The sequence below is a fragment of the Vulpes vulpes genome, chromosome 15 (assembly GCF_048418805.1).
Source record: "Vulpes vulpes isolate BD-2025 chromosome 15, VulVul3, whole genome shotgun sequence".
NCBI classification, from domain to species: Eukaryota; Metazoa; Chordata; class Mammalia; order Carnivora; family Canidae; genus Vulpes; species Vulpes vulpes.
Genome location: NC_132794.1, coordinates 4,397,158 through 4,417,294, shown reverse-complemented (window position 1 = coordinate 4,417,294; position 20,137 = coordinate 4,397,158). Strand labels below are relative to the sequence as shown.

General features: G+C 52.6%; 1 protein-coding gene across 1 annotated transcript in view; it reads left to right on the top strand.

The window, feature by feature from the left end:
- The window catches only part of BACE2 (beta-secretase 2), an 84,106-nt gene that overhangs the window by 30,651 nt on the left and 33,318 nt on the right, over positions 1-20,137 (top strand). The window contains exons 2-3 of the mRNA XM_025983356.2: positions 6,926-7,014; positions 17,040-17,256. Of these exons, the coding sequence (XP_025839141.2) occupies positions 6,926-7,014; positions 17,040-17,256 (306 nt within the window). The remainder of the gene's footprint in view (positions 1-6,925; positions 7,015-17,039; positions 17,257-20,137) is intronic.

Sequence of the window (20,137 nt, the reverse complement as noted above, 5' to 3'; positions counted from 1 at the left end):
TATCTTCAGCCCTAAGTCATTTCCCGTTGTGTTTTGAAAATGCAAATGTTCCCTGAGTTTGAGAGACAATGTGTGCATTTTCAGTGTCCCGTGATGGGGCTGGGCGACATGTTCCAGGATTAGGCCATCATATGTGTGGACTTGAACCCAAGGAGGTGGGAGATGATTCGGGAAGCTGGGGATGAAGGAAGCCGAGGAGGCCGGTGCAGGCGTGTGCAGTCAGGCTAACAGGACCGCACCCTGAGCCTCGGAGGTCCAGCCCTTTCAGAGCATGTGGGGGTGAGATGTATAGGGCAGGGGGCACTGAGCTTCTTCCTCTGTGGTTGAGACTCCTCCCCGGAGGGAGGCTTGGCTCTGGCTGGAAGTCAACTCTGCTTCTGGCGTCGGCACATGGGAGAAGGTATTGGCTTGTCTGGCGTGCAGAAATGTCACTTGAAACACGACCCGTGGGGTTCACCCTTGGACATCCATCCCTTTCCTGACTTTGGGCTGCCTCATTTTTTGGGGCGATCTCTCTCCTCGAATCTTAACACTCTAGCAACAGCCGGGATGGCCCTGCTTTGCCAAAGCCATGACTCCAAAATGAATTTTCTTGCAGGGTGGCCCCTGCTGAAGGAGCTGTGTTGTCCCGAATGCCTGGGCTGGACGGTTAGGATTTGTGCATGTGTAAAATAATACAATCTGTATTCTGGTGCAACTTTCTCCGCTTTTGTGTTCCCTGCTTTTGCACAGGGGGGCATTGTGCGTCCTGGTAGGAGTAAGGGTGGGGGTGTGTGAAAGCACCCAGTTCTGGTATGATGTGGAGGCTGTGGGAGGGAATCTACCCAGAAAGTCGCTGGTCACTGGGGCCATTATGTCAAGGACAATCGTCTTGTGTCCCTCTGACCACACCGTGTTGTGCAGGAGCATTTGGTGTAGATGTGGGATGCCCCAGCGTCTGGCCTGTCTGTACACGGCCTGCTGGGGGCCGGTGGGGTGCACGGAGACCCAGAAACACTCATGGAGCTGGCACGCTTTCCTGATCGACCACGAGCGTGGGCAGGCAGGATGCTCATGTTCAGGAATCTAGAGCTTTGATTGTGACTTTTAATACTGATGAAGCAATCCTCACTGTTGTGCAATTGGTTTTTGGTTTTCTTTTGTATTTTTTGGGTGATTGATGTGTGTCTTGCTGCATACACTCAGCCACACTCTCTGCTTTTTTTTTTTTAATTTTTAAAATATTTTATTTATTTATCTGAGAGAGAGAACGAGCCGTGGGGAGGGGCAGAGGGAGACAGAGAGAGAAGCAGGCTCCTTGATGAGCAGGAAACCTGACGCAGGACTCGATCCCAGCACCCTGGGATCATCACCTGAGCTGAAGGCAGATGCCCAACCGACTGAGTCACCCCAGGTGCCCCCACTTTCTTCCTTTAAAGGTGTGGAATTCTCTGTTTGGCCTCATGAGGGAGTCCTGTTGGTTTTTCCTTTCTCAAACTTCACCCGCTTTCATCCAGGCCACTTGGAAAGCTCATCTTGCCCCCAGGAACCCTTTAAATCTGGACACAGGACCCTGTGAGTTGCATGGATGAACTTACGTACGCTTGCATCCAGTGTCTGCTCTTGGGACTAAAGCCTTGGTGCTCGACAAGCTGCATTTTGGAACTTGATTCCGCAGATGGGTAAAGGTCCCATAGTGGCTGTTCGCACATTGGCCATATGTGATACTGTGATTTACAGGAAGAAATCTATATTTGGTCTTATTCTAGCTCCTGGCTGAGCTCCAGAAACCCTACGAATTCCCCCAGGGAGGGGACTGATTAAAGGATTCTTTTGGTATGCATACCAAGCCCCTTTGGACCACACCTGAGTGACTTGGGAAAGCTCCCAGGTTGGGAAACCAGCCTGGGAGGAGAGAATGAGTCCAGCCTCTCCTCTGGAAGGGCAGAGGTGCTGGAGGTTGAAACCATCACCACCATGGATTTCATCAGCCGTCCTAAGTGTGAGGCCCCCGTGAAAACATAAACCACAGGATCAAAATGGAAATGTGACGTGGGAAGCCACAGGATTAAGAAACATGCTTCCATTGGATGTAGACGGGATGAACTCATCTCTCAAAAGAATTGAAGTTGAGGGGATTTAAAAAAAAAAAAACCTGCACAGAAGGGTGCTTGGGTAGTTTAGTGAGTTCAGGTTCTGATTCTTGATCTCAGCTCAGGTCTTGATCTCAGGGTCATGATTTCAAGCCCCAAGTTGGGCTTCACATGGGGCAGGGATCCTACTTAAAAAAAAAAAAAAAAAAAAAAAAAACCTGCACAGAGATTCTGATGCGCTCGCTTTGAGGATCATGTCGTGGGGAGCCACTGAAGACGAGAGTGTCCAGGAGCAGAGAACTCTGCCCTGTGGGAATATCTGGCCCGCCCCACTGACCTGCATGCAGAGGTCACCTGTTCTGACTGCTGGATGCTCACCAGCATCGCTCCCCTGCATCGCCAGCTCCTCTCCCGTCAAATCCAAGTACGTGCACACTTGCTTGGCACACTTGCTTTGCACGTTGATGAGAAACTCAGATGCAGTGCAACCCACGTTGTAGTTTGGGAGCTTAGGGCTGTTGGGCATCAAATATTTGAATGGGGAACCAGGTCATTTTTATTCAGACTACGTGCTGTCTGAAGTATGCAGGCCTCTCTGTAGGGGAGTGAAGCTTGCACCTCTTCTAGTGACTCTGTTAGTAAATGCAGATGAAGAGCAGAATTCACCTCTAAGGTTAAGGTGTAGAAAGTGACTTCTATCATCTTTGTTTTTTTTTTTAATATTTTATTTATTTATTCATGAGAGATACAGAGAGAGAGGCAGAGACACAGGCAGAGGGAGAAGCAGGCTCCATGCAGAAAGCCCGATGTGGGACTCGATCCAGGGACTCCAGGATCACACCCTGGACTGAAGGCAGCCACACTTAACCGCTGAGCTACCCAGGGGTCCCTCATCTTTGTTTAGTGTGTTTTATTTATTTATTTATTTATTTATTTATTTATTTATTTATTGGAAGATTTTATTTATTCATTTGACAGAAACAGCAGGTGCGCACATATAGGGGGAACGGCAGGCAGAGGGAGAAGCAGACTCCTCGTGGGGAGCCCGATGCAGGACTCGATCCCAGGACCCTGGGATCACGATCTGAGCCGAAGGCAGATGCTCACCTGCCAAGTCATCCAGGTGCCCATAAAGTGCATCTGAGAGTCCCATCAGTCCTTCGTCGTCAGATCTGTTTGTCTGCCATTCCTAAGGTGTCACGGACAGGATCCTCCGTGATGGGGGGAGGGCACCCTCTGAGCTCACAGAATAGGCTCTGGTTTGAGAAAATGTGGGTGTTGCATTTGTTGTCAGACGCCAAGGTAGGTGCTCCCAGGACAGTTCGGATTTGCTCTCCGATGCCTGGCAGCCCCAGGCTGAGCCTCTGTGCAGCCTGCACACAGCGGGTTCAGAGGTACCAACTATACCTTGTTTATTTATTTTTTTTCCAGAAGCAATGGTGTCCTTGGACCAAGGGAAAGGTTAGCGTCTTTAGTGTTACCATTGAGAATCATGTTCATTCAACAGATACTTGAGTTTGTCTCCTACGTGCCTGGCCCGGTTCTGGGCACAGGGGACAGAGCAGGGGAAAGAATAGCACAAATCCCTGCCCAAGAGCTCACAGGCTAGTGGGGTGGAGGGAAACAGGGAGCTCCTAGAGCCTAGGGAGCAGCAGGTGGGTTAAAAGAATGCATTTGGAGCAAGACAATGTGGGTTCAGACCCAGTCCCACCAGTCACCCCTGCGGCTGGGCAGGTCAGTCCCTCTGCACCTGCTTGCCCTACCTGTGACATGGGGGTGGTGGCAATGCTGCCCTCAGAACGGCCTCGTGGAGATCGAACAAATTAGTGTGGGTGAAGCACTGTAGAGTCCCTGGCACAAAGTAGGTGCTGTTAGATCTCTGCCGTGGCTGTGGTTATCCCAGGAGTGATGGGTGTCCTGGGAGCAGAGGGAGGAAGGGCAGCGGAGGGGGCGCCAGCAGGCCTGGGGATTGGCATTCAGAAGGGTGCGTGCTGAGAAGTGCCCACGGAATGAAGGCCTTGGAGGAGGCGAGGGAACGTGCACACGGGCACCTTGGAAGAGCCCTCACGTTGGCACAGGCCCCAGTCGAGCGTCTGGACTGTCCACGGAACAGCTCGGCGGTCAGCGTGGTGGAGGCGGCACCGTGGACTTGGCTGTCAAGCCGAGGGAACGCAGGGGAGTGGTGCGGTGTGACTATGCTTTAGTGGGGTCATGGTGGCCACTGGTTGGAGTGGCCCCAGGGAGGAAGCAGGGACACTGGTTGGGAAGGTGGAGACGGCCACGCCGCTGGCCACAGGGGTCTCAGCAGAGGTGGTGAGACGTGAGCGGGCCCTGAACACGGCCTGGAAGAGGAGAAAGTACGCTTTCCCCGGTGGGCTGGATGTGGCCACGAGGGAGACAAGCACGGAGGGTGTCGCCGAGTGGGCCTGAGCCGCCAAGCTGGAGCCACATTAGCAAGATTGGGACGTCTGTGGATGTGGGCCGGTCTGGGGTGCTGGGACTTAGTTCACTCGGTGCTGGACACGTGTCATACTCCAGGCGTGTGCTTGTTTGCTGGGGCTGCTGTGATGACGTGCAGACCGGGTGGTGGTCTAACTAACACAGGAATGTCACCTCTCACGGTCTGGAGGCCAGAAGGCTGACGTCAAGGTGGCCACAGGGCCGAGCTCCCTCGGGGGCCCCAGGGAGAGGCCTTCCGCACATCTCCTGGCTCCGGGTGCTGGAGCCAGGCTTTGGAGCGCCTTGGCCTGCGCCCATGTCCCTCCAGTGTCTGCCTCTGTCCCGTGGCCGTCTCCCTGTGTGTCTGTCTTCAGGTGGCGTTTCCCTCTTAGGAGGACACCAGTCCTGCTGGATCAGGGCCGCCCTCATGGTCTCATCTTAACTGGATGACGTCTGCAAAGACCCCATTTCCAAGTCAGGCCACAGTCACGGTTACCCCAGGGGTTGGGACTTCAGCGTCTTTTGGGGGCACAATCAGAGGAAGACTGGTTGTGTCGTGTCCCAGTACCCAAAGTGATGAACATATTTCCAGAAGGACAGAGGGGCCCATGGAGTGACCTCCTGCTGGATGGGGGGAGGGAGGAAGGGGACAAAGCAAGAGAAGGATGGAAAGCATTAGCTTTGGCAAAACTGAGGGTTTGACCAGAACAGCAGGTGCAAACGTTGAGAGAATTCTAGGTAAAAACTGTACCCACTTGGATTTCCTTACCTACAGCTTTTTATACTTGGTTTTTAGCCTTTGGGGTCATATCTGCATAATCTGTGTTTACCTCTGAACGATTTCCTCGTTGCGTATACTAGTGGGCTGTGCGTCTGGACGCGGGATGATGCTGAGCACGCCCCACGCGTGGACATCATTGCTTACAGGCGAGCGCAGGGGGACCATTCAAAGACAATGTGGCAGCTCCATGTCACCGGGCACGGGGACCAGCAGATCAAAGCCACAGTGCGATACCACTCCACACCCCCTAGACGGGCTGGCGGGAGAAGAACTGGGGATGCCGCATTTGAGGAGGATACGGAGCAGATGAACCAAAGGGACAATGGACCCATCGCTTGTGGGAGCGTCACTTGGCTATATTCCTCCTCTGGAGGTGTTGGGAATTAAAAATAAACAACATTAAAAATACACTTACCCTGTGACCCATCAAGTCGGAGCTCTCGGGGTTTATCCAAAAGGAGTGGAAACAATGACTCCTACAGGATTGTCCGATGCAGCCTTGTCCCCGAGAGGCTGAAACTAGAAGCGACCCCCGTGCCCCTTGAGGAGGACGGACGTTGTGCTGTGTCCGTGTTCAGCTGCAGGACAAGTAACAGTAGTAACAGGATGCATCATAGCAGGGGAGCAGCTCGGAAGCAGTGTTGACCAGAAGAAGCCAGATGCACACCCCCCCCTCCCAACTTTGCTGGGCAAAAGGAAAAAAAAAACCCACGATCACATTTATATAATGTCCAGGAACCAGGGACCCCAGTCCATTGCAATAAAGTCAGAAAGTGGTTGCCTCTGAGGAACCGGAGGGGTTGCCCGGAAAGGGGGCATTAAGCGGGTTTTGGGAAATAACAGAAACATCCGTCTCTTGCTTTGGGTGCACGCCACGTCAGGGCTCACCAGGGGAAAATCTGAGGCCGTGTGTTTTTACGTAAATTCTAAGTCGTTAAAACGAAGAAATGACACAGTAACAGGTGTGCCCGGGTGCTGTGCTGCAGAGGTGAGGGAATGCCAGCTGCCAGGGGGAGGTTAGGGGGCCCCGGGTCAGGATTTCCACATGAGACTGGAAAGGCAGGGACAGGGCAGGCCCAGCCAGGTGACGGAGCTGGCTGACACGGGGTGGGACAGCCTCATAGCAGGTGCCAGTGGCTTAAAAAGGAAATTTCAATTATTTTGCCGAATTTACCTTCTTTTCTTAAAAATTCATTAATTTATTTGAGAAAGAGGGAGAGCACGAGTGAGTGAGAGAGAGAGAGAGAGAGAGAGAATGAGCCAGGGGAGGGGCAGAGGGAGCAGCAGACCCCCCCTGAGCAGGGAGCCCGATGTGGGACTTGAACCCAGGACCCCGGGATCACGACCTGAGCCAAAGGCAGATGCAGAGCCACCCAGGCGCCCCCTGAATGTACCTTCTTTTCAGGCCTAGTGTGTATTGGAAGCAAAGCCGATCCCCCTCCCTGCTCTAAACTTCTTAATGGATCGCGTTCAGATTTCTATTCCAAAGCCGCATTTAAAAAGAATTTCTAATCCAAGTTTTTTCCCCCGAATAATACATCGTTCTTGGGGCTTAGTTTTTGAGAGAATTATTCAAGAGCGTTGCCTTATTCACGCCACCTGATCGTGTCTGTTTTTCCCTTGCAAACCAAAGCTGCAGATTCTTGTTGACACTGGAAGCAGCAACTTCGCCGTGGCGGGTGCCCCGCATTCTTACACAGACTCGTACTTCGACGCGGACAGGTGAGTGAGGGGTGCGCGGCTGGGCGTGGCGGGGTTTCGGGGCGCCACGCCAGTGCTTGAGGATACGCGCGGACAGGAGAAGCCCAGGGTCTGCATCATTTGAGGGGGGGTCTGTGTATGGCTGTGTTTGTGTGTCTGTGTAGATAGACGTCTGTGTGTATGGTCGTGTGCATTTTTGTATGTGTAGGTATCTGTGGGGACGTGTCTGGTTGTGTGCATATTTGTGTAGACATCTGTGTCTGGGTATGGCATACGTATTTGTACGTGTAGATGTTTTCATGGGTTTATGGTTTTGTATGTATTTGTGTGTCTGTGCATGTGGTCGTATATCTGTGTGTGTATCTGTGGATATCGGCATATGTGTATTTTTTTTTTTAAGATTTTATTTATTTATGAGAGAGACAGAGAGAGAGAGGCAGAGACAGGCAGAGGGAGAAGCAGGCTCCATGCAGGGAGCCCGACGTGGGACTTGATCCTGAGTCTCCAGGGTCAGGCCTTGGGCTGAAGGCGGCGCTAAACTGCTGAGCCACCGGGACTGCCCAGCATATGTGTATTTGCTCATACATATATTTGTATATGGTGGTGTGTCTATTTGTGTGTCTGTGTACACATCTGTGTATATGTAGGTACTTGTGAGTACGTGATTGTGCATTTATTTGCATGTATGTGTGTGTTTGTGTGTATGTGTAATTTGCGTATGTGTATATATGGTTGTGTGCATATTTGTGTGTATGTATTTGTGTAGACATCTCTGCGACCATGTGTGTGGTGTACGAATTTGTGTGCAGATACTTGCATGTACTTATGGTTGTGTATATTTGTGTGTATGTGCATGTGGTCATATGTCCGTGTCTGTGTATTTGTGTATGTGTATAGGTATCTGCATATGTGTATATGGTTGTGTGTCTGTGTAGATGTCTCCGTATGTGTGTCTGGTTGTGTTTGTGTAGACGTCTGTGTATATGGGTAATGTGTGTGTGTGGTTGTGTTTTTCTGTGGCTGCTGTAGTTGTCTGGGCATGTGTGTATGCATCTGTATGGGCTCCTTCCAGGGCATCCCAGGGGAGGATTCTCCTAGTGGCTGTGGTACGTGCTCATGACATTTACCCTCTGAAAATGCGAGTGTGCTGGAAGTTGTGTAGTTGCACCTGACTGCAGAATGCACACCGTCCTCTGATGGTCATTGAGGGGCGGTGAGTTGGAGCAGGGACAGGGCATCAGGTGTGAGCACGAGGCTGTTCTGGGCAGCGGCCTGGGGTTCTTGGAGAACCACCTTTGTGTTGCTCCGACAGCAGTGGTCAAAGTGTGGTTCATTGAAACCACTTCTGTGCAAGGAAGGTTCCTGGTGCGAGAAATCTGTGATTCGCAGGGGACAGAGCCCAGAGCATTCAGGCCAGGGACAGGCTCCGAGCCTGCCGTCCCAGGGCGGGGTGTGCACCCGGACGGAGGTCTCTGCATGGTCTGGCATCAAGGAGCCCGGCATGAGCTCGGGGGACGCCCACCAGGACCTCGAGGCATCCTTCGGCTCCTGGGGAGCCCGTGGGGCCAGAGTCCCTGTCTCCTGGAGGTGCAGGGTGATTTCACATCTGTCTTTGTGACCCTAAAATTGAAACTCAGATTAAACAAATTACCAGTGGTTTGCTTTCCAGGGGTGTGAGCTGTTGCGAGACTCCGAGCTTCCTCACTAAAGTCCCTGCCGTCCCCTTCCTGTCTCCCGGCTCACTTGCCTCATCCACCGTCTTTCTTCCAGAGAACAAACCCCCACTTTTGGTGGGGGAGCGTAACAACTGAGTAATTGGCCTTCTGGAAATGGCAGGCCACTTGGACAGGGCAGGGCAGCTAGCCTGGGGTGGGAAGGGCCCTTCTGTCTTCTCCAGGTAGCACGTCTTGGTCTCTGTTCTGGTGGCACCAGGGACGTGGTCTCCTGTACGAACAACTGGAGAGTAGTGGTGGCAGGTGCTAGACAGGCCTCCAGGGGCCACCACGTACTTGGTTGGCCCTTGTTCGAAGAGCCTGTCGTTTAGTGTACGACTCTGTGTGTTGATGACCCTTCGTCATTGACATTCCAGGATGAACTTCCCGGCCAGGGACCCCTTATGACAGAGAAGACTCAGATGTGCCCTGAGCGTCACTGTGGCCACAGATACCTGCGTGGTGGGGGAAGGGCTGTTTCTGTGTGTGTGCAGGGGGAGGGAGGTCCTCTCTGCCCTTTCCCATTCTGTTGGGCGGTCCTTCCACATCCCCTGCCCCTCCACAGCCACCTGTCCCCAAGCTGGTTCATCATGGAGCAGAACTTCCAGTTGGTCCAGACCTCGATTTTACATGGGAGATCCAAGTTCCAGCTTCTAGGTCAGCGGTTCCCAGACCTTCAGCCCTGGTGCCACCCCCCTTTTGTAGCAAGTACTCTGTAATGCCCTGAATGAGACGCAAAGGTAGTATCACTTGCCTGCGTACGTACGTCTAAAGGCCCTGATGCCATAATTGGGAGAATGAGAAGAGGTCACGTGGAGGAAGGTAGGTAGCACCTCGATCTGTGCACGCTCTGCACGCTCTGAGTCGACTGCAGCAGGGGTCCGTGAGGTAGGGGTGCACGGGCCGTGAGCATCTCCGGGGGCTTGCAGCACTTAGCAGATTGAGCCCTGGGAATGAGCATTTCCTCCCAGTGAGTCAGCCGTGGTTCTTTGGCAAACACCCGCAGCCTAGAATCCGTCAAGGCCAAAGGGCACTTTGCAAGCCAGTCACCCTTTCGTCACACGGATGCAGGTACTGAAACATTCGAGGGCAGATCATAACATTACAAATACAGTGTACGTTTAACACGTGTGCAATATTTAATCGACTGGAGGCTACCGGTGGCTTATTCACCTTCTACTTTGTTCATGGTTTGGTTGAACTGTGGTTCTGTCTCAGGCTTCAACGGGACACGTCTTTTTTTTTTTTTTTAATACTTATTTGTGGGCAGCTCAGGTGGCTCAGTGGTCTGCCTTCAGCCCAGGGTGTGATCCTGGAGACCCGGGATCGAGTCCCACGTCGGGCTCCCTGCACGGAGCCTGCTTCTCCCTCTGCCTGTGTCTCTGCCTCTGTCTCTCTCTCTCTCTCTCTGTGTCTCTCATGAATAAATAAATAAAATATTTTTTAAAAATACTTATTTGTGAGAAAGAGAGAGTGAGATGGGGAGGGGCAGAGGGGGAGAGAGAGAGAACCTCAAGCAGACTCTGTGCTGAGCATGGAGCCTGAGGTGGGGCTTGATTCCACGACCCTGAGATCGTGACCTGAGCTGAAATCAAGAGTCAGATGCTTAACCGACTGAGCCACCACTGAGCCACCTGGGCGCCCCCAAGACACGTCTTTCTGACTTAACCTGCTAACCTTGCTGGCCAGGTGTGTGGTCAGGTGGTTCTTGTTTTTCATACTTAAGCGTCAAGCCTGATTGAACATGAAAACTCATGGGAAGGCCTATAGTTCCGACGATGCCTAGGCCTTCCCTCCTGCTAACTCCGCAGGAGAGCTGAGGGCTCCCTACCAGCTTTTGGGACGGTCGGGGTTCTCCTGGACTCCCCATGCACAGGCTAATAGAGAAGTCCCAGAGCCCACTGGGGGGTGCAGGAAGCCCCAGGCTCTGCTGCCCAGATGTCAGCCCACCTGGTGCTGGCAGGTGTTGCTGAAATGTGCTTAGTACCCTTATGGGGCCGCGCCCTGGGCCTCCGTCCTTCCTTTTAAGAGAACTGTTCTTCCACAGGGCTGTCAGGTGTCTTCTTAGCCGCATCAGAGGGGAAGCATCACGGTTCTGAGTCTGGGGCAAGTTCCGTTCCATCGGCGGCGGCGCCCCTCCTGACGGTGGGGGTTTCGCAGGTGAAGTGCCTGCTGCGATTTGCGTTAACTTTCTTTTCTCTCCCTTTCTCTGTTGGTTTTTTGCCCCCCAATCCCGTGCTTCTCACAGGCTTCTACTGGACACAGATGTCATATTGCGAAGATGGGAACATTTTCTGTGTAAATGATGTATCACTGATTTGCGTATTACTCTCAGCTGACTTTCCAGTTGGCCTAAGGCGTGTGCTTTTCCACCACTGTGTTTAACGGAAGCCACGAGAACGTTCTCACTTCCCTTCCCGATTTCTGACAAAGGGTTCTTTTCTGAGCCGTAGCTCCCTGCCCTGTGATGCTTCTGTGTTTGCTTGTCCCTCTGATCTCCCTTAGTTATAATAAGGTTTCTGGTTGGGTTTGTCAGCTTCTGATTCAAGTCCGTCCCCACCCCCCCACCTCAACCCCCCCCCCCCCCCCCAGTCTTTGGATATTCAGGTTTAATGCTTCCTGAAACATTTCCCAGTAATTGGAGATTTGGCTTGGGGTTCTTTGACAGGAGCTCTTTGATTTATGGAATGAGCCGTCAGGCTACCCATTCATCATTTGTGTAGCTTCTTCCCATCGGAGGCCCTTTTTTCATGGTGGTGAATGTTCCAATGAATTTCTACATGGCAAAAAGAAGATTGTGTATTCCTTTAGATGTTCTTCTTTTTTAGCCAGTAAAATAGCCGCCAGCCAGTTGGCTTGATTGAAGATCCAATATACCCGCTCCCCTGGCCTTGTAGTAAACTATTCGGGGAAATTAAAATGTCTCCTCCTCCCCGTACGCCATCTGGGGGGAAAGCCCACAGAGTAGTTGTGGCAAAGGACCAGTTTATTTTCCTCAACTGATGCTTGGGCGTAGTGTTAGGATGTTAGGGAATTACCCGGTGGCCTTCTTAAGGATGCTGAGCCGGACCCCTGAGCCCCCTGAGAAATGCCTCATCTCTCCTTGTGATGATGGCAGGCATTTGTGCCTGATGATTGAGATCATTTCTCGAACCCACTCATTGTTTGCTTGTCCCAGAGGCGACTGTTGGAGTCCCCCCAGCGTTGGCCATTGTTGAGGGTGTTGATGAACCTCCAGGCTGGGCAGGCATCAGTGGCCCCGTCCACTCTGGTCTGGTCACTTCTAGACCCTGAGCGGAGAAGAAGGGTAGTATCCGGTCAACGTGGGCCAGTCCACTAACCCCGAAGATAGGTTCCAAACCCCCAAACATGCACATTCTGCATTCTTTAGGAGAATTCTTGCATTCCCGGCTGCATTCTTTAGGAGACTCCACATGCCCTGGGTGGGGCGGCTTAGGAGGACCAGAGCAGACCCCAGGACTCCCCTCTTCTGAAATCGGCCCTTCCCTTCCACCTTCTCTTTTTTTTTTTTTAATTTTTTTTTTTTTAATTTATGATAGTCACAGAGAGAGAGAGAGAGAGAGAGAGAGAGAGAGAGAGAGAGAGGCAGAGACATAGGCAGAGGGAGAAGCAGGCTCCATGCACCGGGAGCCTGATGTGGGTTTCGATCCCGGGTCTCCAGGATCGTGCCCTGGGCCAAAGGCAGGCGCCAAACCGCTGTGCCACCCAGGGATTCCCCCACCTTCTCTTTTTTTTATGTCCTCTGCAAACAACAGTGGGTGTCTTTTCAAACAATAAAATGTTCGGTGGCGCTCTTCTCCTCTGTTCATTGATTTCACTTTTCACGCCTGTGTTTCCTCAACCCTCCTATCAGAAGCAGAATGCCGCCTGAACTTGGTTCCGCGTGATTTTATTGCTGTGAGTGGACGTTTTCCTGGCTCCCTGCATCCTTGATTGATTGTTGTTTCTGAGCACCCGGAATGAATGCCACGGGAGGAGGCAATCTGGGGTTCTCTCTCAATATAGTTAATTAACGTGCAGAGCAGTTGAGAGCCAGAGCATCTCAGGGCCAACAAGTAGGATGTGGGAGCATGAAGACGGAGGAACGTTTTTGTTTTTTTAAATGTAGTGCTGGAAACTATATGTCGATAACCCTCAGAGTTACTTACAATTCATCACTGGGGTTTTTGCTCTTTGAGGTTTCGTTCAAGGAGCTCAGAGAGTACACGTTCACTTTTTCCTCGCGTTATCTAGAACTCTGCTTTCTGCAAGGGTAGCCGCTAGCCACACGTGGCTATTTGAATTTACCTGGCATTAGATGAAGTAAGAGGTTGACCTCTTCAGTCACTGTGTAATCGTATTTTAGGGCTCAGTGCACCTGTGGCTACCGTGTTGGACAGCGTAGATACGTAATATTTCTGTCACCGCAGCCAGGTCTGTTGGGCGGCACCGCTCTGGACTGTGGGAGAACTCTGCCTTTAGAATCCGAGAAAAAAAAAAAAATCCGAGAAGACCCCTCCACTGCTCCCAACCACCTTGACTGAGTCAAACGACAGACTTGCCCCTTCCTGTGGGGATGGTTGGACTTCCAAATGAAACTGTTTTGGGTATTCAGTAAGAGTAACTCTATAGGAGCATTTACAGGAAAAATGATTTTTTAAAGATTTATTATTATTATTTAAAGATTTTATTTATTCATGAGAAACAGAGAGAGGCAGAGACATAGGCAGAGGGAGAAGCAGGCTCCCCATGAGGAGCCCGATGTGGGACTACATCCCAGGACCCCTGGATCATGACCTGAACCAAAGGCAGATGCTCAACTGCTGAGCCACCCAGGCGTCCTGATTTATTATTATTTTTTTAAAGAGCATGCATGAGGGAGGGGCAGACAGGGAGGGACAGTCTCAAGCAGACTCCCTGCTGAGCGTGGACCCCACACACACACACACACTCAGGGCTCTATCCCATGACCCTGAGGTCATGACTTGAGCCGAAATCAAGAGTTGGATGCTCAACCGACTGAGCCACCCAGGCACTCAGGAAAAAATATTCTTACAAAAAAAAAACAAAACAAAAAACATTCTTACATTTTCTGGTAGTAGTTCATAGGTTGAATAAAGGCAGCAGGTGATTGGGTCACAGGATAACAGTGTTTTTTGTTGCACACCTGCTGTGTCCCTGGGTTTCGTTCTAAACACTTCCCAGAGCTCACTCTCCTGGTCTTCAAGATTAACCCCATGAGAGGTGTCTACATGGTCTTCCTTTTTCACTTGAGGCGGTGGGGGCACAGAGAGGTTATGTAACCTGGCCCAGGGTCACACAGCTGAGTTGTCGAACGAGGGGTTGAACCCGGGCCGTGTACCATCCATGGCCTCTCAATCCCGCAAGTGGCACCAGGAAATCCAGAATGCTCCTGCTGTGAGGGGACTAGGGAGCTGGTCAGGATAGTGTAGGAAACACACTCCACATACACCTAAGAGGCTGCGTCAGGCTCTTAGCAGATGCTAACGAGTGTTCTGTAGGGTGGGCAGAGTAAGAATAAAACAGCTTCTCCAAAGAAAGTCATGATAGTTGACACTGTGTTGGGGAGAGAGCTAATCTTTCAGATCAGGGGTTGGCCAACGAGGGCCCATGGGCTACGTCCAACCTGCCCTTTCTGTTAATAAAACCTTATTAGAGCACAGCAGCGCACGTTTGTTCTATGTATCGTCCGTGGCTGCTTCCTCCTTATACTTGCAGAGCTGGGGAGGTCACACGACCCACAAGAGGTAAAAGTTGTTTTGTAGCCCTTGATGGGAAAAGTGTGCACACCCTGGGCTGGATCCCGTTCTCTGAGCATTTCCAAATCGCCTCTTCTGTTAGCAGTGCTGCGTTTGTGGCCCTGAGGAATGGCCCCACGTTGTCCCGATTCAGTAGGTTCATTGCTGTTCGTAAATGTGTGAAGCCCTGGATGTGTAGCACATACACCTGAATTGGTGCTGGCAGTAAAGTTGGCAATACAGCGACCTTCCAGTCCCCTTGGTTGACTGCCCTGACTGCCCTACCAGTGTGACTTCTGATGGGTGACCTAGCTCTCTGTGTGCCTGGACCCATCCACTCCCGCTCTTCTGTCTGTGACTGCCCTCATGCACACACTAGGCATTCACTCAATGCTGTTGTCTCCCCCGCTCCTTTTTTTTTAAGATTTTATTTATTCATGAGAGAGGCAGAGACACTTGCAGAGGGAGAAGCAGGCTCCCTGCAAGGAGCCCGATGCGGGACTCGATCCTGGGATCCCAGGATCACGCCCTGAGCCGAAGGCAGACGCTCAACCGCTGAGCCACCCGGGTGCCCCCAGATGCTCTTTAAGATCATGGCAGAGTGAGCTAAGACGGCAAATATTAAAATTCCTCATTCTTCATATACTGTATCCTATTATGAAGTTAGCATAAGTCAAATTTCTCCAAAATGTGTCTGCCAGACATTTTAAGAATCCCCCCTTTTTCTTCCTTCTGATTATGAAAGGTATGCAGAAACCCTATAGACAGCCCTGACCACAAGGGGAGTCTCCCTCACGATCCCCACCACCCAGAGGGAGCCGCTGAAAAGTCTTCTTTCACCTTATTTCTGTGCCATTGAAAATGACCCTTTGCATCGCATTTTGTGGTTCTACATCATAGTCCATCATCGTGATGCACTATGGTTTCCTGAACTGTTCCCTTTCTCCTGGGCATTGAGGTTGTTTCCAACTGTTTGCTATTATAAATAAAACATAATGACCGTCTTTGTCGCGGGATCTCCATCTGCATCGTGGGTGTTTCCCTTGGGATCAGATTCTCGGAAGTGCCGCTACTGAATTAAAGACTGTTATGGGATCCCTGGGTGGCGCAGCGGTTTGGTGCCTGCCTTTGGCCCAGGGCGCGATCCTGGAGACCCGGGATCGAATCCCACGTCAGGCTCCCAGTGCATGGAGCCTGCTTCTCCCTCTGCCTATGTCTCTGCCTCTCTCTCTCTCTCTCTCTGTATGACTCTCATAAATAAATAATAAAAAAAAATTTAAAAAAAAAAAAAAGACTCTTAGCATAGTTAAAGCGTAAGCGACGTGCGCCCCAAGAAGGGGTTGTATCATCTCTGACTTCACTTCCTTCTGGACCCCGGGCAAGATTGCCCTGGTTCTTACAGTCCTATGGCAAAGACGTCGTGTTCAGAGGCTCAGTGTTAAAGCAGTGAGTGAAGACGGCGGGCAAGCAGGAGCACTTGACAGTGATCTGTTTGGTGACCTGACACTTCTCTTAGGAGCTTGACCGTTTTTCCTAGGGTGAGTTCGGTTTTGAGTGCTTAGATACTTGCCTACAGACGTTCTTTGGGTCCCTTCCTATAAACCAGCAGAGTTTTCAAACTCAGATGGCTGGAGGTTTGGATACCCCAGGGCCCTGACACCTACTGTCCTCCCTCCGGAACGTCCTTCCCACGGGACTCACTGTGTTTATGCAGGGCTCACACAGATGTGGTTGGATTGTAGAGGCCTGGGCGACCGCCAGGTCCCTGCCTCCACCCCCACTTTACGCCCTGGGGAGTCCTTCCACTCTTTATTGCTACCCTGAATGGAATTTTATGTATTCGTGTGTTTACTGTCTGTCTCTGAAAGCCCCAGAACGGGATTCTCATCTGTTTGAGTAGCTCTTACGCCTAGGGCCGGGTGCATGCAGGACTGCAGATGGTGCCACAGCGATTGGTGTCACAGTGCACACATTCATGTACGGCCACTAGCCGTACCCCCCTCCCCTATTTTGGTGTTTGAGTATAATGCGCTTCGGGGCGTGGGGAGAGCACAGAGAGGGAGCCTGTGACATCCGGAGGAAATGTGGGCCTGAGGAGCAGTGCCGTGGTGGCGGAAGCTTGGTCTTTACTTGTCACATTGGTTGCGCGTGGGAATCCGAACCCGAGGCCACTGCGGACCCCTCCCTGGGTCACAGAGCAGCAGCACAGGGTCCCTGCAAAGCCACGGGGCCGGACGGGTGCCCAGACTGGCTTGTGCCTTCAAAGGCAAATGTGGTTAAGTAAAGCACCTGGCTTACGGCCTTTACTCGGGCAGATGTTAAACTCGGGGTTATGTGTCGACCCCAGTCCCCCACCCCCACCCCATCCCACCATGTGGCACAGAAATACTCCCAAATGTTCGTGATGATGTGTTGTGGGATATGTCACTTTGTCGACAGGAACACTCTTAACTATGAAGGATTGCATGTGGTCGCTTTCCTGTGCTTTGGAGGGTTGTCTTTGCCATGGGCCCGGCCACCTTGTCTGGACACGGACACGCAGGTGAGGACCGGGCCTTGTCTTTTCCTTCTCCAGGTCCAGTACGTACCGCTCCAAGGGCTTTGATGTCACCGTGAAGTACACGCAAGGGAGCTGGACCGGCTTCGTCGGGGAGGACTTTGTCACCATCCCCAAAGGCTTCAACAGCTCCTTCCTTGTCAACATTGCCACTATCTTTGAGTCCGAGAATTTCTTTCTGCCTGGGATCAAATGGAATGGGATACTTGGACTCGCATATGCTGCTCTGGCCAAGGTAAGGCCAGTCTGTGGATCTAAGTAAATCGAAGGTGGGACGAGTCAAACCGGTCATCAGACGGGCGGCAGGTGGGTCCCGGCTGTTGGGAGACGGTCAGTCAGTGAGAGTCGTGTGGTGGAGACAGACCGTGGTCACACAGTTAATTACGTGTCTAGGCATCGTTAAAATTTAAGGTAAAGGGTGCAGTTCTTTGAACCTTCCTGCCAAGATATACCCGTAGCCTTCCCTTTTTTTTTACGCTGGTCTTTGTTTTTGCTAATTTTACTTCTGTAGTTTAAAAAATGTTAACAAATTCTGAATCGCTTTAATTTTGGTGTTTAGGAGCTTTTCTGAGGGGAGGATTAAAAAAAGAAAACACATTTATTAAATTCGTATATTTGCATGAAGACATGGAGCCTGTAGGTGGCCCTGGAACCTCGGCCAGGGAGGCATCCCACTGGGGGTTGGGGGAAGGAGCATTGTGCTGCCTTCCTGTGGTTGCGGACACCCCAGAGAGCCACCTGGAGCCTCACCAGGTGGAGGAAGGGTTCTGAACATGCATCCTGGGGACCCCCAGCCATTGGCCCAGGAAGCACCAGGGGGAAAGCAGGGGAGCCCTCTCTCTCATCAGCATCAGAACCTGCACCAATGGCCCAGATAGAGTCTCCAAACAGGTGTGCTCAGGCCAACCCAAAGGAAGTGACGTCGGTGTGCCTGAGCGGGGAGGCCAGCTTGCTTGCAGGCTGGGGAATTTCCACCAGGAAGGGAGCCCGAGGCACGCAGATTGGATACCAGGGTGTGGCCTGGGCTCAGGCTGGACACACTTGAGCAGAGCAATAGGCAGTCACACACCCCCCTCCCCCACTCCCCATGGCGGTGCACTTTGCCCTCTCGTTGTTCAGAGCTTGACTTGGAGCCAGAGCAAGTGTGGAACAGACAGAAGCAGGACTGCAGGAGCTGCAGCCCCGGTGCCAGCAGAGCCCCCGGGGGGGCTGTGGGGGTCCGGGAGGAAAGGCCTGTCTTCTCTGCCCGCCGGGATGTTCATCCTGGCCTGGGCTCACTAGTAAACGGTGCAGGGGGCGAGGTGGGGAGGGGGTGTTCCCTGACCCAGTGGCTTCTCAAGGAGAAAGGGCCCGTGAGGACATACTAGGATGTTGGCTCCCGGGGTTCTCATAGCCTCCCCAGGGTGGGGGGGGGGAGCGGGGGAGCGACTTGTGAGGCCACGCTGTCCCGTCTCAGGACGCTGCAGGCTGAGGGGCAGAGGGGTTTACCCTCCTCGCCCAGAGCCTGTCTGCAGAGCCCGGGGGGTCCAGGGGCCCCTTTTCTTCTCAGTTCCATGGGGTGAGCTTCATATGGAATTTCATATGAAGCATGTTCTATCCTAATAAACTACATTCCTTAGTATCGACCGGGCGACCGAGGGCACATTTTGTTACCTGACTTTGACAGTGAAAGGTGTGCGCGTGATTGCTTTTATGCTGACCGTTGGGAAGATGGGAGAATAAAACTGGATTGCCCGCGACTGTGATAATACAGATAATAAGCTTCCTTGCAAATATTGACTTGAGAGTCCCCGGGGGTGTCCGGACTTGCCACGTGGCCTCCTTGTGTACAGAATTCTGACATGACGGCAGTCGGCTTCCCATCCTGGGTTTGAGGACAAAGTCACAGGATGGGTCGGATGTGGCGCCGGGGCCGGAAACAGGCCCAGCGGGGCAGGGTGGCCTGGTGGCCCGGAGCCGTTTTAGAAATAGGCCAACCGAGCACACAGTGGTGGCCGCAGCGAGGGGCGGCCCCTGGTCAGTCCTGATGCTTCCCGCCGAGGATGCGCCTCAGACCCTGCCCTCTGGGGTCTATCTCACCGGGGGGCCTGGGAGCCACTGCACACCTCCGGGTCGGGCTCTCTGGGGCTGACCCTGGCACCTGGATGTTCTTAAAGCTCAAGAGGGATCCCGTGGGACAGTCGTCCTGAGGATGACAATGGATCCCTTATAGTGAGCCAGGCCCTGTTCCAAGGCCTCTGTGTGTATTGGCCCATTGCGACCCCGGAGCAGCTCTGGGAGGCTACTGTTTCCCCATTTTGCAGATAAAGAAACAAAGGACCGAGTCACACGGTGAGCAAGTGGTAGGGCCAGAATTCAGTCGCAGGCGGGTGGCCAGAAGAACGCCAGGCGGGGTCAGCACCACACCCGGCCCACTTCGGGAGGGGGGCTCTGTCTCTGTCCTCCGCCCTGATGCCAGGCGTGCTGCACGTGTCACAGACAGGAACTGTGCCGAATCCTGCTCGAGATTCGACGGAAGCAGGAGGAGGCGGCCAGACACAACTGAGCTAAATAAATGGGACAATTTGCGTTTGCCGAAGGGCGGGGCTCTTACTCCCTCCAGAATTACAGTTTTGATTCTTACAGCTAGTAAATAGTGGTTCCTGAGACTGACCGTTGGTGGTCAGAATCTGCCGACGGCGTCTGTGCCACCACAAGTAAGTTTCCGTCAGGAATCAACAACTCAAGAGTGCTTGGTATCCCCTAGGGGTCACAGTGAAAATCTGTGCTCAGGTCCCTGCCCTGCCCTCGGGTCCACCAGCCCTGGAGGCCCACCCCCCAGCTCAGAGCTGCTCGCACACCACGCCTCTTCCTTTGGGTTCCTTTGAGTCCCTGGGACATGGGGGCGCCCCGAGTGAGTGCTGGCTCCACGGAAGGGAGGCACGGGCCACTTCGGTCCACTGAGCGGTGCAGCGAGGAATCCAGGCTCTTAAACCCCCGGGGGTGCAGGACTGTCCTTCCCTTCTGCTTCCCTGCTCACCAGAGTTCAGCGGGGCCTGGGGTCTGAGAGGTCTCGCGCTCAAGACCTGTGGTTGGTGTAGCGGACAGCCACGGCCGGGAGACGTGAAGAACGTTCT